This window comes from Bombus pyrosoma, linkage group LG16, assembly GCF_014825855.1.
Source record: "Bombus pyrosoma isolate SC7728 linkage group LG16, ASM1482585v1, whole genome shotgun sequence".
Taxonomy (NCBI): Eukaryota; Metazoa; Arthropoda; class Insecta; order Hymenoptera; family Apidae; genus Bombus; species Bombus pyrosoma.
The window spans coordinates 7364727-7382513 of NC_057785.1; the positions used below are offsets into that span (position 1 = coordinate 7364727).

Genomic DNA, 17787 nt, shown 5'->3' on the forward strand with positions numbered 1-17787 from the left:
AAAAAAATTGAACATATCATAATAAGTACTTTGCTTCAGATATTTCATGTATTTATAAATGCATGAAGATCCGCGGTCTAATAATAAATACACAGAATTCAAAGGAGGACATATTGAATTAACGTTTTCTTACCATACGAATTGCGTTATCTATAATCCAGACCGTGTGAGTCACAGGTGACCCATCCAGAATATTCATTATAATAATAAATAAGCTGTGTTCCACAGTGTTTACGAAAATTATTATTCTCAGAAAAGAAGGCCTAACATACGAAATATTTCGATGTACGTATATTATATTGATAGATTCTTTCAGGAAGCATTTCATAATTTGACTTTATCCTACAACTAAACATATTATACATAAAATATATATATATATGTATCAAACAACCTAAACAAGGAGGTTGTTGTCAATGACTTACACGATACGAAGCATATTGAACAATTAATATAATTAATAAAAAAAGTCCAATAATTTGATAGCGTAGACACGCGCATAATATTTCATACTTGAATAATGGCGATGCAATGGAAGAAATTTTCTATCACTGACCTTTTTCAAATATTGTGGCCTAGAAATAGTTGAAAGCTGGAGATCGAGAAAATTATGTGGTCCAGGGTCATCACTCCACGATTCAATCACGACACATTAGCACTAAGTAGTTTAATCACATTAATTTTTCAGTTATTAAACAACACTTTGAACGAAACGGTGGTTGAAATCGTGATGGCCGACATTTAACTGCGGAAGATTTGAATTTTCTTTACAAAAAATTCAAAATATCGATACAGAAGCGTTTCAGTTCGATTTCACCGCCTCATCGATATTTAAACTTTAGAATTCGATATTAAATTAGCGTCGCGCATGCGTACTCGTACTTCATAAAGTTCTGCGTGGGTGCTATTTTTGCGTTTCGAATAACAATTTGAATTTTCTTAGAAAAACTGAAAATGTCGGTGGTGATAGGGAGAAAAATCTTCGCGGATTTTTGTGGCAGTCATTTGAAGAAATTGTCGACGCGTTCGAAAATTGTTAGGTTTGGTTCTGTCGCGAATGACAAGTCTGTTAACCTAGAAGAGAATGCGAAAAGTGGCATCCCGGCTTCTGAACATGGCAGGATTTCTGCCGCTGTTTTGAAGAAATTTTCCGAGCGCTTCGTTTTAGAAAACGTTGATCCTCCTAAAATATTACAAACTAATGAAGTAAGTTTGTCATGTAAAGATTAACATTTCCAAAGATATAAAAATATTTCTTTGTTATATTTTCATGTACTTTCAATTTTCTGTTTTAATAATTCAATTGATTATTTGATTGTGGATATATGATGTACATAATGTTAACATTTGTATAATTAACGAGTGGGAATTTTATACGCACAATGAGGAAGAAAAGGTATAAAATCTTTTCTTGTTGCTAATATTATTTCAGAAAAAATGGTTTAAGCATGATAGTTCCATAATAGACAATTTTGAGTTACATTTGTAAATTATGATTGAACTATATTTAAGCTACATTTATACTTTCTAACTGAGAAAGAAATAATGATATCATATCTCTACGCACTATTAGCAAATTATATATTAGTTTTTATCGTAAAGTTTGGGTAGTTAATAAACAAAAGTAATTTAGTATTTTATCTTAATTCTTTTTGTAACTATTCTATAAATGTTCCTGTAAATATTCTATGTAGAATATATAGTGCCTTATATCTTTTTGTATGTAATTTATTGGTATAAATTAATAAAATATTCATTGAAAGACAAAGCTTGTAGCATTTTTGCATTGGCAGGTTCTTGTAGATGTTCAGTATTGCGCTCTCAATGCATCGGATGCATTATTGACAAAAAATATGTATACATTTGAACCAACTTTGCCCATGGTTCTTGGTTATGAGTTTGTTGGAAAATTAATTCAAGTTGGGGAAGAAGCTAAAGGACAAGGTTATAAGGTTGGGGATAAAATTATTGCTCTTAACAAAGACCGTTATGGAGGTTTAGCAGAACAGTGCATAGCAGATGTTAATGTAAGCGAGTTTCTTTTGCTTAATTGCTTGTGTTTGTATTTCACTATATCAGAGACTTGTAGGATATCTGGAAAGTACCATCAGAGGTGAAATCTGTTGATGCGGTGGGTTTGCTCGACGATTATATTACAGCTTTAATCGCATTAGAAAGGAAGGTTAGCATTCAAGAAGAAGATATGATATTAATTAACGTGGGTTTAAGTGGCATTGGATTAGCTGCAGTCGATCTTGCAACAAATGTATTCAAAGCTCAGGTTAGATTTCTGGTAATAAAACTTTACAAACACAAACATGGATAGGCAATTCTCATTTTAAGTCAGTAGTTGTCTATGATGACTATTAATTCAGGTAATTAGCGTTTCTGCTACTGAAGATGGAGCAGCTCTTGCTAGAGAGAAAGGTGTGCTTGCGTCTTTTAAATATAAAGGTAAAACATTATTGAAGCAAATCGAAGAGATAGCTGCAGATAATGATATCAAAGAAATCTTTGATGACGCAGATGGTGAATATTTTAAAAAAGTGTTAAGTTGGTAAGTTTAAGTAGAAATGATTCTCATGCAAGGTCAAGTTAAAAGCAATGTTAGAAACTGTGTTGTATTTCTAGTTTTACTAATATTTACAAAGATGAAACTACCATAAAAGATATGTTGCGTGATGATAATTTTGCAGTTGTGTTACACCACCTGTCCCGTGAAGGTACATAACTACTTTAGAAATAGCGCTAATTATTTAAATTAAGTAGGCCAGTTTATTAAATATTAGTTTTTATTATAAAGGAAGAGTAATAATCGCTGGTTCAGCAGTAACTGTAGAAACTAGTGACTCTGATACGGAAAAGAATGGCTTTTCTGTTAGTGGATTCAACTTGAGGCAATATAGGAAGAAGAAGCCTGAGTCATATCGGTATAATAACTTTAAACTAAAATGTCCCATAAATTTTGTTCTTTTATGAACCATTCAAAACCATTATCGAATTATGATAAAAATGGTAATTATTATGAATTATCAGCTACAATAAGAACTATTTTTAATTCATAAAATTATTAACAAAATTTGTAGGACAGTTTAGCGCTTAGGTTTAAATCTTTTCAAAGTAGTTTATTTTAATTTTATATTTCTTTAACTAGACAAGCAGGCGATGATATTTTACAATTTATCGAAGAGGGTCTAATTAAACCAACTTGTTCATTAACAGTTGGATTACCAAAAGTAAATGATGCATTGGACTTTATTCTTAACTGTAAATCTGCAGGAAAAGTGAGTGTGGAACATCCAGTAGTTTAGCTAGTTATTGCGATTCATAATCTATGAATAAATATAAATCTATATAACATAAAAAATTATTAATTTTACAGGTTATTATCAATATGAAAGATAGGTAGGTTTAGCTCAAACAAATAAATTAATGAAAAAATTTGCGTCGCTATAAATAATGAATATCTATTAAAAGTATGTGCAAAGATATTTTACACTTTATCAAATATAAATAACACTGCAAACTTGAATTAAAGCTATATTTAAGGACTAATTAAGTACATTAAGCTTTTCATTTACTGCATAAAAATTATATCAAAAATAAATTGACTGTATCTTTTGTATAATATCTTTGAATAAATATCTTTTATTTTACAATGGTTGGAAATGAGGAGAGTGATACCCTTGTTCTATTCGTTTTCCAAAACACGCTTCCATACAAATTCATGATTTATACGATATGAACAGTTTTCTTGTTCTACAATTATCCCTTCTTTTACAACCATTCCTCCTGTCTTGTTGTATGGGACTATATGCATAGTATCAATGTTATTCCTTCTTACAGTGACAAAGAAACATTTAGGGGTGAAATTAAAAATTATATATATGCGATACAAGAATTATAGGTTCTTCTTACATTACATGTAACTAAATCAATAATAGATAAAAAAACCTTTGACTTGAAGGATTTTAAAAAATAAAAAGTGAAAATTATACAATAGTGGTTTAGAATATTTTCGTACTGGATGATTGTTCACGGAGATTCGTTCGGTTGTGAGACAACAGAAAATTGCACGCATACGATTGTTCTCAGGTAGCCGTGCCATACTAGCAACTCGGTTGCGGTCATTATCGGTTGCTCAACGCCCCTTTATCGAAACTGGAGCGTTTTGTTGCCGTGCTACCGACGAAAGGAAGCCCGGAGTAAAAGTCCTGAGAACGGTCCTTCGTGAAATCGTCGATTCTAAATATGTTCCCTCTAATGGTAGCGAAGAATTTTGTTCGTTTTTTTTTGTCAGTTCGCCTGGAACAGGCGATGAAAGGTAACTGTTCTTTTGTAATACGCGTAGTAAGGGTGAAACACGTATTTTGATCTTAAATTATGAGACTATTATCCGTACTCGGGGAATAATGAGCCACGATTGGTAGAAATTCTTCGACCTTTTTGTTCTGGGATATTTAGCGCGGATACAAAAATGTAGAATATGCAGAAAATGGATCTCGTGGAGGACGAACGAATGTATCATTACCTCGGATATGTCATTCTTTTATAGGAATATTTCATTTCTTTCTTATCTTTCTTTTTTATTTATCTTTCTTTTTGCATATTTAGAGTGCAATCAATATCTTTAATTTAGAAAATAAATAATTTAGAAAATAACTGTTTAGTTCAGTTTTTTTTTAGTTTGGATAAATATGAGTATTGTTAAGAAATCACGAATACTTCAGAAACTACGTCCACTATCTGAAATGGTTGGTATGCTGTTCGAAAGGATTGTCCTTTCGTTTTAGATTTCGTTCACCACGGGGGTCGGACGACGACAGGATTGTCAAACGTGTTGATTAATTGATAACAATGATTTAGGATCGTGAAACGTGGCGTGGGTGCTCTAGAATGCGTGAAGTGGATGAACTAATATGGTCAGCCCTCGGGCGAAGTCCTTGCAAAATTGTCTCACTCAGCCGGACAGTCTAAGGTCTCAACAAACTTTCTCGAAAACTTTTTGTTGCAAATTACATTGTATTTCATATTTTTGTACTCTTTCTAGTTGCTATGTAACTATTAGCTTTGACACTTATCGTTTGACATTAACTTGGCACTTGAAGGTGTAAAATAAGAGGCGACATTACTTGTGAAATAACGTGATATAAAGGTCAATTAAACCGCCCTGGTATTATAAATCACGCAGAATCGTAACGAGGTTCAAGGTAGTCACGATAATGGTATGGGTGTGGTGATTTCAAAATTCGATCGTCAGTCGCAAATTATTCCTCTTCGAAATCTTCTCGTTCCCAAGAAAGAAAATTTCGTCAGCAATTTCTTTTTTTCTTACGTCTGATTTTTCTCCCAATTAGTTTACTTTTTGTGGTTGTCTTTTTTGGCGTGTTATAATTATAACAGTGTTGCTCTGGTTGGTTTGAGATTTAAGCAGATCGAAGCCGGATTTTTAATGAAGGGGATCGTTTTTTCGTTGGGTGAACTGCAAGCTGTTGTTTTATGGCTCCGAGTTTTTTGTTAATTAGTCGTGCTTTACGGCGATAGCTTTCGCGACAATGAACAGACTTTTGGAATCTTTTTTAATTAGGACAGGTTCTGGATGCTTTGTGAAAAACTGTCGCGAATATCTGAGTCATAGCTGTTTGCCTTCGATCTCTGAGTCCAGCTGTTGTTTATCCTTTTTAATCCTCAATTCGATAAAATCAATAAAACTCAATTACACTCTGTACGAAAATCTGTGAAACGGCTGGAAACTAGCAAGTTAATCGTTTAATTTAATCCATCTTTCGTGTTACGCCGCGTGCCCGAGCTATCGGATACGCGATCTTTCAATTAACCAGCCTCTGGAAAGAGAATCCGCGGTCGATCTGTTTGCCAGATGTCGAAGGAAGAGGAGAAATAAACGGTTCTCGCGTAAATCGAAAGAACAAGTTACATAATAAGACACATCGAGCGCAAAAAGTCACGGTTTCTCGGTACTTTCGCGCTGGAACACGCTTTTCTTTCGTTTTTTTCTCTCCCTTCTAAAGTGACTCGACGCTTTACTCAACGAGCCTTTTATTATCTCACGCGCGTGCCCTCCGAAATTCTCGCTTATCCTATAAATGATCGCAAAATGGCGCAATCGAGTGCCGAAAATGGCGCCGTTCTACCGATTACTGACGTAATTCTCTTCATTCACTGGTATATTTAGTCCAATACACTGTGTCTCGTAACTGCAACATCGCTCGAAACCTTCAATTTTTGCATATTATTCGATTCAATTCTAATAATTATTAAATCCAACGTAATGTACTATACTCTTCTAGATAATTGCAAGTGAATGGAACAGGCCCTGGTCCTCGAATTACGATCTCATAGAAAAATTGCACTTTTCTAACTACAAAACGATAACCGACAGCTGATCACTGATGAAACTTATTTTATTCCGATTATTTTACAAAATATAATGGAACGTGCGTCACCTACGACCACCGTGATAGTCGACGCGTCAAGAGAAGATGATAAACTTTCTCGGGCGTACGAGTCATTATTTTCACGAAAATTGATTGTATAATATATTTCCGCGTAAAAGTGGAAAATTTTAAGGGTGGTTTTGCAGTTATGAGACGCATTGTACGGTTTGTATGGACATCGATACGTCAATTTTTCGTGCAATGAAGCGTTACATTGAAACGTACCAGTCGTGATTAATTGGCCCGATGGGAGGATTAATTTTAGGTTAGGTCTTTTGTGAAAGGATACGATTTCAGGATGATAAATCGCGAATTTAATGCCGTTTGCTCGGCCTGGAAACTTACGTTGAACGCGGGTCTGTTCGCGACTACGGAGAGGAAATTAATGGGTTCGCGTTTCTACGATCTGTATGAAGTAGCGAAGTGTAGGAAGAGGAGAGCTACGTTGGGTAACTGGCTCTTAGGTAACCCGCTGCGGATCTATTTCAGTAATTGTCAAATTTGGTCGGTGATTTATGATTATTATCGGCAAATGAACGAATCTTCTTCCTCGATTTCCATTACTAAATCATTAAGAGACGAGTTTCAAAGTTTCAAACTCTTTCCCTTATACGAATATCACGTTGGAAATTGTATGGTATGTTTATTTTTATTCCTTTTTCCTGGATATCTAAAAGTTCAATAAATATCACATTATAAATACCATCGTATCCAACGCGGTTATTTTTCTTCTTTCCTATATGAAATGTCTATGTAACGCTACCAAAATTTTTATCATGGAATAATGGTGCAAAGTATGTTTTATTTGTTGGATACTAATTCTCCAAACTCGATTCAAAACTAAAAAGGAATCTACCACACAAATTCGTCTTATGAATCCTGTACGAGAATGAATACAGAAGAATTAATACGAATTCTAGGAATTAATAGTTACTTTAAATCGCCATTAATTACGTTGACCATATTTCACGAAAGTAAATAGCCAAATGAAGTCGTCAGACCCGTTTGCGTCGTTTGAAGTATCCTCTTTCTGTGAATCAGGGGAATTAATCTGTCAGACGATCGTTAGATCGATCGCGGATCTCGACAACTACTTGCAAAACAGGAACGAGATCCGCTGTATCTGCAGAAACCGAGGCTAGTTATACGTGGCGCGAAACGAGTGGGAGAGCCCCTTACGACAGTCACATATCCGCGTGGCAGTTACGCGGCATTTGTCGCTCTGTCTACGAGAACGATAAAAGGAAATGGCCTCTGGTATCGCCTATCTGTACAATCACTCTTGGGAGCCACGGTTCACCTAGATATGCTAATATGATTAGAAAAGAGCAAGGGACATTTGCAAGGCCTTTTCCTCCGGAGCCGACCGGTAAATTGCTCGACACCGTGATACTATAGGCCACACGTGCGCCATCGCGTTTTCAGCGCAGATTATTTCGTATTTGTTGAAATTATCAATCCCTCGATGCGTTTGCACGCGAATCATTTTCGTTTTAAACGTATCTTTAAATTTCAATGTTTAACAAACACGGAGAGAGAGAGAGAGAGAGAGAGAGAGAGAGTCGACGTAGTAAGAAATTATCTATTATTTGTAAATTTCTGGTGCAGAATATATATAGATTCAATGTAATTTTTATAGAAAATGGATAATGCTCCCACGAAGAATTTCCAGATAGCTGAATATTTTTCTGGAACTTAAAAATGGATCGGTGAACACAACGTGTCTTTCACATGAAATTCTCGATGCAAAAATGTCAAACTTTCTCCCAATTCTACATACTTTATTCTCTACAATAATTTACGAAATTCTCTTATCGACTGGAGTGCTAGAATATCAATCATAGCGACAAAAACGCGTGATTACACTTTGTCTTTACTTTCACATTTTCCTAATTCGTATCTGTCTTGCTAATGTAAAAGAAGAAAATGCTGCGCGAATATCTGGCTAATTGTGAATCAGTTTGCCTTCACATTGGAGAAAAATCGGTCGACCAGCACGTAATCACTGATGCAACGTTGCGATAAAAGGGGGAGAGAGTGGCCAGCGACATTTAGAGGATTTTTCTCGACGGAAGCGTTTCAGTTCGATAATTATCAAAGGTTAACTGCTCGGCGATTCGCGTGCGCCGTCTGTAAATTGCATTTTAAACTCGTCGTTCGGTCGATCGTACTTTCGTTCGAACGAACCCCGTGATTGAAGAAATTTTTGTTTTCATTTTTTATTTATTCGCGTATATGTGCGCGTACGTTTATGCGCGATTTAATTCGTCGCACGTATTCAATGTTAGCCTCTCCAACTAAATTGCAAAACGCATTTGCGTAAGCAAATGACTGCGTCGTTCTATCGATCAAATTTTTGATGCGTGTTATTGGCGAAGAAATAATTTAACGAAAGAGCGCACAAGCAAACAACGAGAAGCATTCAAATTATAAAATATCGATAAAAGAGATCTGTCGTTCATTACACATAATTATATTTCTCGAGAAGAGATCCTGACAGAAATCCTATCTTTGTATGCAAATTGCGAAATTGGAAAACGCCGATCTCCCCCATAAAACGGCTTATTCCCGGCGAATTAATTCTTATTCGAAGGGGACGAAGGGTTGGGGCGGAAATTGCGGGTGTCCGTGGTAATTGCGAACGGTTTTCTATGGGTCAACGATATTTGTAGGCAGGCTAGCCGATAATAAAGTTACGACAGAGAATGGCGTTAATATTATGCAGAGACCATGGCTTGTCTGGTATTGTTGTGGCAGTCAGTTCTGGTAGCACGTAGATAACCAGCCTGACAATGGCGGCCTCTGTTACGTGGCATTGTGAAATGATAACACTTTCATCGGCCACGACGACGTTCATTAATCAATCGGCCGGATGACATTGAAATTTCACGCGGGGCGGATAGTACAACGTTTTTGATGATTTAATTGAAGCTAGAAACGTTTTAATTTGGTTTGCGTTAACTCGCGCCTTTCTCTTGTTAGAGCCGATGAATCGACAATAATCGATCATTGGTGTCTGGCGAGTGGGAGATTAGTCTGTGATTTAACATAATTGAGTTATTTGTTAGTATGAAATTCGTTTAATCGGGCGATCAAAAATTAGTTACGATAGATTAGTTTTTACAAAGTATGGATTTGGCATTGTATATTCCTATAATTAATTACTGTGATTGTTAGTTTGAAATTTAATTTATGCGAATCGTATCTTAGTACGTTTAAATACGGAATTCGTAATTAATGATTATAAATCAATTTAGAGTTAGGATTATTCTCAGTCTACAAGTAGAAACTTGGTGTTCCTGAGTCACCGTACGTTCTTTAAGATGGATGACAATCCTGTCGATCCACGGTTCGTCAGGCCGACCCGCCAAAGAGTCACATACTAATAACTGGAGCAAAGCGTTGTGTAAGCAGTGGGTGGCCGCCTTTCTCTGCCAGTTGCCAGCTTTAATACGATCGTCGTATGCCAGAACACCGATTTCTGCAGCCACCAAGGATCGGATTCTTTTTACACTGCAGACATTAGCCGAGTTAAGATCGGCTTTGTGTAATAATTAGAACGGCCACGTCACTCGATATTTTAATTACGCTACAGTCGTCTTAATTGGGCTTGATCACGGTGTCGACAGATCTCCGGGAAAGTTGATAACACCGATGAAATAATATCAGAATATCAACACGTTTCTGAAATAAATCACACAATTGATAGAATAATGGCGGGCAATTTTAGATCCCGAATAATTATGAGTTATTATCTTCTCTTTCCCAGTGATCGAAGGTGTTACATGTTTTCTCTTTCATTTTTTAGTTTGCGTATCCCGAGAATTGTTTCCTTCTTTATAGCTGCGGATGCAATTGCGAAATGGAGTTCCTTCGATTCGATTAATTCGATCGCGTTATGCCAGAGGAGATCGGTTAAGAAAAATTAAAGTTTCAGAAATTTGTAGAAGATCGTAATTTGATTTTGCACCTTAGAATTAAAATTCTTATCCGATCAGTTTAATTCTTATAAGAAATTAAGAGTTTCCTGAATAATTTGAAGATCGTTGGTCGATCGATGGATGTCTACCAGGATCGATAACAGACAAGCTCGAGATCCGCCTTTACCCACGCTCTTATTACCTTGTGATCTTTCCGATCCGTCCGATGCACAGATGCATCTTTGACCAATTACGAAAGAATTCAGTTTCCATTCCTATAAAACCTTTCACTTCCTTGATCGAGCGTTCATAAATTTCATTATCGTGCGAACATTTACATCGATTAGGATTTAACAATAAAAACCGACCAGTTTTTCTTTCCATTGGCCTTCGATCAGTCGTATTCGTTAAAGATACGTTACAGCAAGTTGGATTTCGTGTCTGTGACATTCCGCGTATAGAATTATTTCCGAGAGAGATCCCGAATTGGCATAAATTTACACTAGCATAGAGCAGCTACGAATATTCGCGAGGAAAATGAAAAATGCGGTTAATACCTCCACCGAATTTCTTATGTATTAAATTTTGGAAAATAAGAGGTGGTAAAACGCACAGAATACGCGTGATATGGACAAATGTAAAATATGTAAACTGTAACACCCGTTACAACTTTTACCACTTTGTGCATTTGTGGAAAATTTGAACGTGCCAAAACGCAGGAGATACATATAATATACAGAGATGTGTAATATTTAGTCGACGAGACAAATTTCTATTTAGGTTCCATTTCCATAGTTGCGTTCGTAAAAATACAAATTTGCATGAATATCCACAGTTTAATTATGAGATATTGCGTGTTTATTAAGCAACGTAGCTTTGTCCAAAAATGGTCAGGAGGCGGTAGCTTTCGAATCGATCGGTCGGAATTGACGGAAAGCCGGCTAGCTTCGCCGGCGGAGGTGAATTCGAACGGCGCGAATTGAAACAAGAGGTAACGAGTGAATTGTCGCGAAGGCCATCCAGCTCACTTTTCCCTCGCACTTTTCTCAGCTGATTCTGGGGGCTCTCGTTGCGGCACTCTCTTTCTCTCCTCCGCCTTCCTGTCTGTTCTATTTTCGTGTCGTTCTCGTACAACAGCACGGGGAAAAGTAGGAATTCCAACCCGCTATCTCAATGCCGTGCGATCGAATTTTTTTCTTCGTCGCCCGAGAACCTTTGTTCTTCGGTCAATCAATCATACGCATTGCGTATGCGTCCGCGACTGTAGAACGGTACAATCCAATAATGTTAACGAAGCTTTCTTATCATTTGGAAATTTTCAAGTAGAATTTTGGTCGATCGTTTTAGAATTTAGTACTCTTCACGTGGATTAATTGGAAAATTGCAATTTTTTACAATTTCAATTCGTTTGCTTCGTCGCCGATTTCTTTTCGCGCAGGTTAATCAGAAGATTGCTAGTTCGATAGCTTCGTTATTATACAATAGAAACGCGTAATTTCAAATTAACGTAACGTTAGGCAATAAAGGTACAAAGTTCGATAGAACTTTTAATTTCAAGGCCCAACAATTCGAATTACCACATCTGTCTCGTAAGTACGGAATAAAAAGATCACTATGACGTCTGGACCACGCCCACCCACTATAATTGACGATTTCGTTAATACATTTCAGAGCTGATTAATCTATATCTCAATTGCTCTCGATCCCTCAAGGTAGCTCCGTGTAGAAAGTTTCCAAGCAGAGGAGGAGATACCGATTCGAGTACGAAATTACAGTGCCAAAATCACGCTTCACGAATACTTGGAGCCTGTTTTCAACTACCCCTATTCCGAATTATGAGGCAACATTTATTTCACGTAGAAAAGTCACACGGATATTCCGATCATACGTTAACGTCGCGATAATGAAATTTCATACTTTTATCGTGAATCTTCCTAACGTTGAATATGGCTGTTACATTTAAACGAGAAAGTTGGAATATCTCGCGGGCCATTTGAAAGTTAGATGATAACAAAAAGAGACATTATGTGGTATAAATAATTTTTACGTGGGTAAAGCGATGGGGAAGATTTTAAGATCAAACTGACTGTTTTAAATGAAACCCTACATTTTTTATTCATGATATAGCGGGTGTCGAGACGAAAACGACCAGCTATATCGTGTCATTTCACGCTGTACAGTGTTAAATTAGACCTGAAATTGGACGTACGGCGGCTAAACCCTATGCGGCTGCAAGTATCGACAAAGTTGCAGAAAGTTTCGGAAAAATTTTCTGTGGTTACGTATTTGAATACTTTCATGAGCCATTGTACATGCAAGTTACAGGATGTTACACCGCGTTACAGGGCGATACATTAATCTGCTTACTGGCCTTTCTCTTCTTTCACCTCGTTATGCATCGAGCAGCTGTGGTTAGCGCGTGACAAATTAGTTAACGATTTTTTGGCAATATTTATTACAGTGAAAATTCGAATTTTAATACGAGGAAAACGATTTTATTCTCTTCTCGTGGTTTATTATTGACTTTGCAATTTTTCATTTATCTTTACACGTAGCAAATTTTTCTTCCTTTTGAGAATTCGATCTTGGTCGATAATTACTTTGCATCGCAGTGGACGCAGATACAGTTCCTTTCAAGTTAATGTATTCTTTTTATTCCAAGGTTAATGTTCTAGCAAGTCGAGGTGTTAGAATTGCACTCTGCTGCATTTATATCGAATAACGAGTTCCTTTTACGTTTCTCCATATTCACGAAGGAAAATATTATTTTTATTGCAGTTGAATTTGAGTAACGCTTCTCGAAACTACGAGGAAACTACGTTCATAATCAACTATCAAAGATTATACTACTATCCCTATTCAAACGGAACGATGATGCTAAAAATTGTGAAAAAGTACTTTCATAATGAAATCAGGATCGTTAAAAATATCATTAAATAAATGCAATTTTACGTGCTGGATAAAATAATTATTTTATTTTGATTTACATATAACACCTAATTTATTTCGTAAGGAGTTAAAGGACTGATTTACGATTATTTGTGACAATCAATAATGTGCTTTGATATTTTTATCAAAAATCTACTTAATACTTAATACAATCCTTTTCAATCCTCGAATAATGTCATCCTATCTTTTTTCTCATTTTATCAATTTTTATTTTAGGTACTTAGAAATTGAGCCACAATGTTTGTGCAAATACTTATCGCACTCGCTATGCGATCGCTTATCAACTGTCGACAGCAATTCGACACTTTGTGTAATCTTCGCGTGGGTGGCGAAAAATGACCATTTTCGATCCGTAAAAGTTGGAGAAGTTGCGCTCTGAAAAAAAAATACCTGAAAAATGCCTATACCCTAAAGAAAGTTGCCAATTTTCTTAACCCACAGACGAGAGCTCGATGGACGTCGAAAGCCCCGTTTCCAAAGCGTCCGAATAATTTTTCCTGGCTGTCCACCGTATCCTTGGACTCGGTTTCCCCTCCACTCTGGACCGAGTGACAGAGCCGCGTAGAGAGGGAGAGAACGAGCGGGCCTGTCCTCAGCGCAATAGAGAAACTCGACCAAACCAGCCGAGCAGGAGAGAGAAGGAACAGATTTCGAGCTGACAGGAGGGATAAGAAAGCCATGCACGTACTCGGTTTCCAGTGGAACGACGACTTTAGTCTGACGACCGCTTCCACCGAGCGAGGTTGACAAATCTTCGACGTGTGTTCTTCACCCGTGTGTGTTCCCTCGTGCACTCGAAACCTTGAATTTCCCGCGTTACCTTCCCCATTCTCATCTACCTCCAACCCCATTCACCAGTGCTCTTACCGTTCTCCGTTAATTCTGAAAAAGATTCTTGAAAAGTGATAGGTAATAAATGGTCCACTCTATGGACCATTGCTCTAATGCTCTATGGTACCAAGACGTCAAGCTTCGTCTTTTAACGAAATCATCGTCTTTTTTTTAAAATACATGGAATCGACCGTAGCTCGCAAGACACTCTAGCTGCTAGAGTCTTGATCCAGAGTCGGCCTCCAGGTGTTTGGAAACCGATCGTGGCACGTGCCGCGGTAGGAATTCGTGACTCGAAGAAATAATCGTCGACGTGTTCTGTGCAATCGCGGTTATTTTCGTGTCTGCGGAGAAAGAAAGAGAGAGAGAGAGAGAGCGCGCGAGGGAGAGAGAGAAAGAGAGAGAGAGAGAGAGCGAGAAAGAGAGAAAGGGGAGGGGGAGAAAGTGTTTACTCGTGACGATACTCAGGTGGATAGAAGGTAATATCCAGGGACGGATCACAGAGGTTTGGATGGTGTTTCGAGGATCGATTACGGGGATGAGGGACTCGTGGGTGTCACAGAATGACTCGTGCACGTTGTGAGGGAGTCCGGTGCGGTAACATGCGCGAGATCCTGCGTGCTTCCAGGGGCAGATAGCTCGTTCTGTCGAGGAGAACATCCCCAGGGAGAACAACAGCTGAAAGAACCCTAGAGGATCCTGAAGGATTGAGAGTCGCGCGGGACACCTCAGGTTCGTCGATTTTCCTTTTCATTCAGAATTTTCACCTTCATTTTAACAGCTTAATTAATAGAATAACCAATTTTTAATGGATATGCTACATGTAGCGATACTTCAAAGAAGCTACTAACTAATACCTTGTAAATATATGATAGTATTTCTTTTTGCTCTGCTATTTTTTTTACTCGTAATATCGGTTTAAAGTCGTAAAAATATCGCTTTTGGACCATACAATGAAGAATCTATGTGATAGGAAACTCTTACATAACGATGTATATGCATTTAGCGGTAATTTTAGCGATCGTGATAATAGAAATTCGTTACCTTGATAGATTTTCCGTGTTTTGAATCATAAAAGAGAGGTCTGTAACCTACAATTTGTAACTTAATTATTATTGTCTCAAAACGGAGCTTAGACTTGACTAATTACTAGATGAGTAACCGATTACTGGGATTCGTTCGTACATTAGTCAGGGTTGAGTAACTTTCTGAACGATTTTCTTCCATTTCTTTCGTCCAGAATACCTGGGTCTCAACGCAAAAGGCTTTCGAAAATAGTGTCCGTGATTTTAATCTTGATTGCTACCATTACGAACACCTGAGCATTACAATACAACAGTATTTATAGACAAGCGAGTTATTAATGTGCGTCCCTACTTATGGTAATTTGTACATAGAATTCCATTAGACTTCGAAATTAGTATAATCATTAGTTATCCATACACTGGCAGGAATAATGGAGAAATCCTGGTTTAAATAATGGACTTAGATCGATCAGTACAATTTTCATTGTTACACCTTTAAATGACTGCAATATGCTCATAATAGCTTCCAGGTATTTCCAAATTGCGTTGTTGATGTAATTTATTGTTTGTTGCTGACGTCAACATGCTTGAAATTCTTGAGATACTTCGTTCGACACTTTTTGGTAGGGCAATATTTTTAATCGTCGCTAATAACCGAACTAAGTATGTATAATAATCCTTACGTGTTTCATCGCGATCATCTTAAATGAAATTATCTATAAATCTCGACACTATCAAATTTCGTGATCGGTATTTAACGGGCCATTAAGTTTCTTAAATTAACACATTGGTCCCATAAGCACTCACAGACACCCAACGTCGTTCTTTCCAATCATTATTACTTTGCTTCGTCACAAGCATTCCCATAAAATACTTCATAAATTCTCTGTACCAAAGAGTAATCTAAACACCACCTACGTACTGATAATATTCAATACCTAATGATTTATAGAAATTTCTGAATCACCACACGAGTCCTACAATAAGCTATAGATGTGTAGTATGAAGAATTTCAATTATTGTTATCTCATTTTTTTCGCAAGCTTTCCCATAAAACGTTTCATCAATTTCGATCAGTCTCGCATAAAACACACAATAGCCTACAAAAATTTTGAAATTACCACACGGGTCCCAGAATCGATTACGAAAACTCAGTATTACCTTTCTATCTATCGTTGCTTCATTTCCTTGTTACGATAATGTTCGACACACAGTAGCTTAAAAAAATGTCTAAATTACTATGCGGATCCCATAAGGAATTTCTACTTATCATTGATTCACTTCCTCGCAGACTTCGTTACAAAACAGTCCACAAATCTCGACACACGTCCATTAGAACACCATATTGCCAATATACTGGAACAGATGAATGCTTCCTGAAGTATCAGAACTTAAACCAATTACCAGTAGTACCCACTATAAATTTAACGCCACATCTCTAAATTACCACGTTTGAATCTAGCAAAAGCCGACATTAGTGCAGATTTTCCACAGGGAAGTACCAAGCAATCGGTTACACACCACGTTGCTCTAGAAGTGATCTCTAGCGAGATCGTGTTTGCATAAATCCTGTTTCGATCGGTAAAAAGGACACGTTAAGTTAACGCGGAACTGTCTCTGGACTTTGCCTCTGCTTACGCGAGAATCGAGATCGCATTAGTTTAACGACGACGCTGATCCAAGCGTTGTAACGCAATGGCCAAAAGTAAACATTTTTAATAGCGACAGAGGAAATGTATTTTTCTTAATCTTGTCATTTACATATACTACTTTTAATAATTCTAATAAAGAACTTTCCTCTATAATTCTAATAAAGAATTTTCCGTATTAATCTCTTTGATGCAAATACACGATCGCTTTAATCGTCGCTAATTCTAGTGTCAATTTATCGACGCGTGCGTCAGGATAGCGCCGTCTGACGGGGATTTTTTCGCGGATAGGGTCCGCTTGTCAGGTTAGCCACCTGTTGCGCAAGGGAATCCCCTCTACGGCCAGCGGTGTGGAATCTTTATTTTTGTCTAGCGAGCTGCGACGGCGGCATGGCATTAAGAAAGCGTGCCTCCGCGGTGTCACTGATTGATGACCGCGCGAAGACAATTCAACGGGCATCTCCCCTTCCTGAAGCCGTAAAATGAGAGACGCCACGCGCAAATCAAAGTCGATGACGTAGGCTCTTTCAGGGGAATTTATTTGGAAAGAGCAATTAGAAACTTCTCTTCTTTTATTCTTCTGGTTCTTAGAGTTGAACGAATAGGATGAAAGTTCGGTAGCTGTGATGGGTTTCGTTTGATTTGAATGAACGTTAGGAGATTCTTTTATCTAGGTATGTTTGTAATAATATTTTAGTGGTATGTTTAGCAGTATATTTCAATGACATTTTCTTGATTACCCTGTTATCTTAAATTAAATTATCTTGTATCGACGTTCCTTGACTGAATCGAATCTTCACTCAATGAACAAAACTTCATCCCACTTTGATCCTGTTTTGACTTTTAAAATTTCATTTACCTAATTTGCAATAAAATAGAGGAAAGCCTGAACGAAAGTAACGACAGCCACGGACAAGTGATTAGAATCGATTTATTTCGGAAGTGTGCGATTCCTAGG

At 37.2% G+C, this 17787-nt stretch overlaps 2 protein-coding genes across 8 annotated transcripts in view; both read left to right on the forward strand.

Moving 5' to 3' along the window:
* LOC122576786 (myb-like protein X) overlaps positions 1 to 17787 on the forward strand; it is a 63112-nt gene that overhangs the window by 1273 nt on the left and 44052 nt on the right. Inside the window, exons 1-2 of one of the 7 annotated variants that reach the window (XM_043747554.1) lie at positions 13820 to 14233; positions 14352 to 14887. The exons of 3 other annotated variants lie outside the window; for them this stretch is intronic. The gene's annotated coding sequence lies outside the window, so the exon portion shown is untranslated. Of the gene's footprint in view, positions 1 to 13819; positions 14888 to 17787 lie in introns of those variants that run through there. 3 more of the 7 variants (XM_043747555.1, XM_043747558.1, XM_043747553.1) reach the window with 3 other exon arrangements.
* LOC122576688 (quinone oxidoreductase-like protein 2) lies at positions 955 to 3409 on the forward strand. Its single transcript, XM_043747348.1, has 8 exons — positions 955 to 1206; positions 1794 to 2027; positions 2090 to 2281; positions 2376 to 2557; positions 2632 to 2723; positions 2804 to 2930; positions 3155 to 3284; positions 3383 to 3409. Exons 1-8 carry the CDS (start codon positions 955 to 957, stop codon positions 3407 to 3409), a joined length of 1236 nt encoding a protein of 411 aa, XP_043603283.1.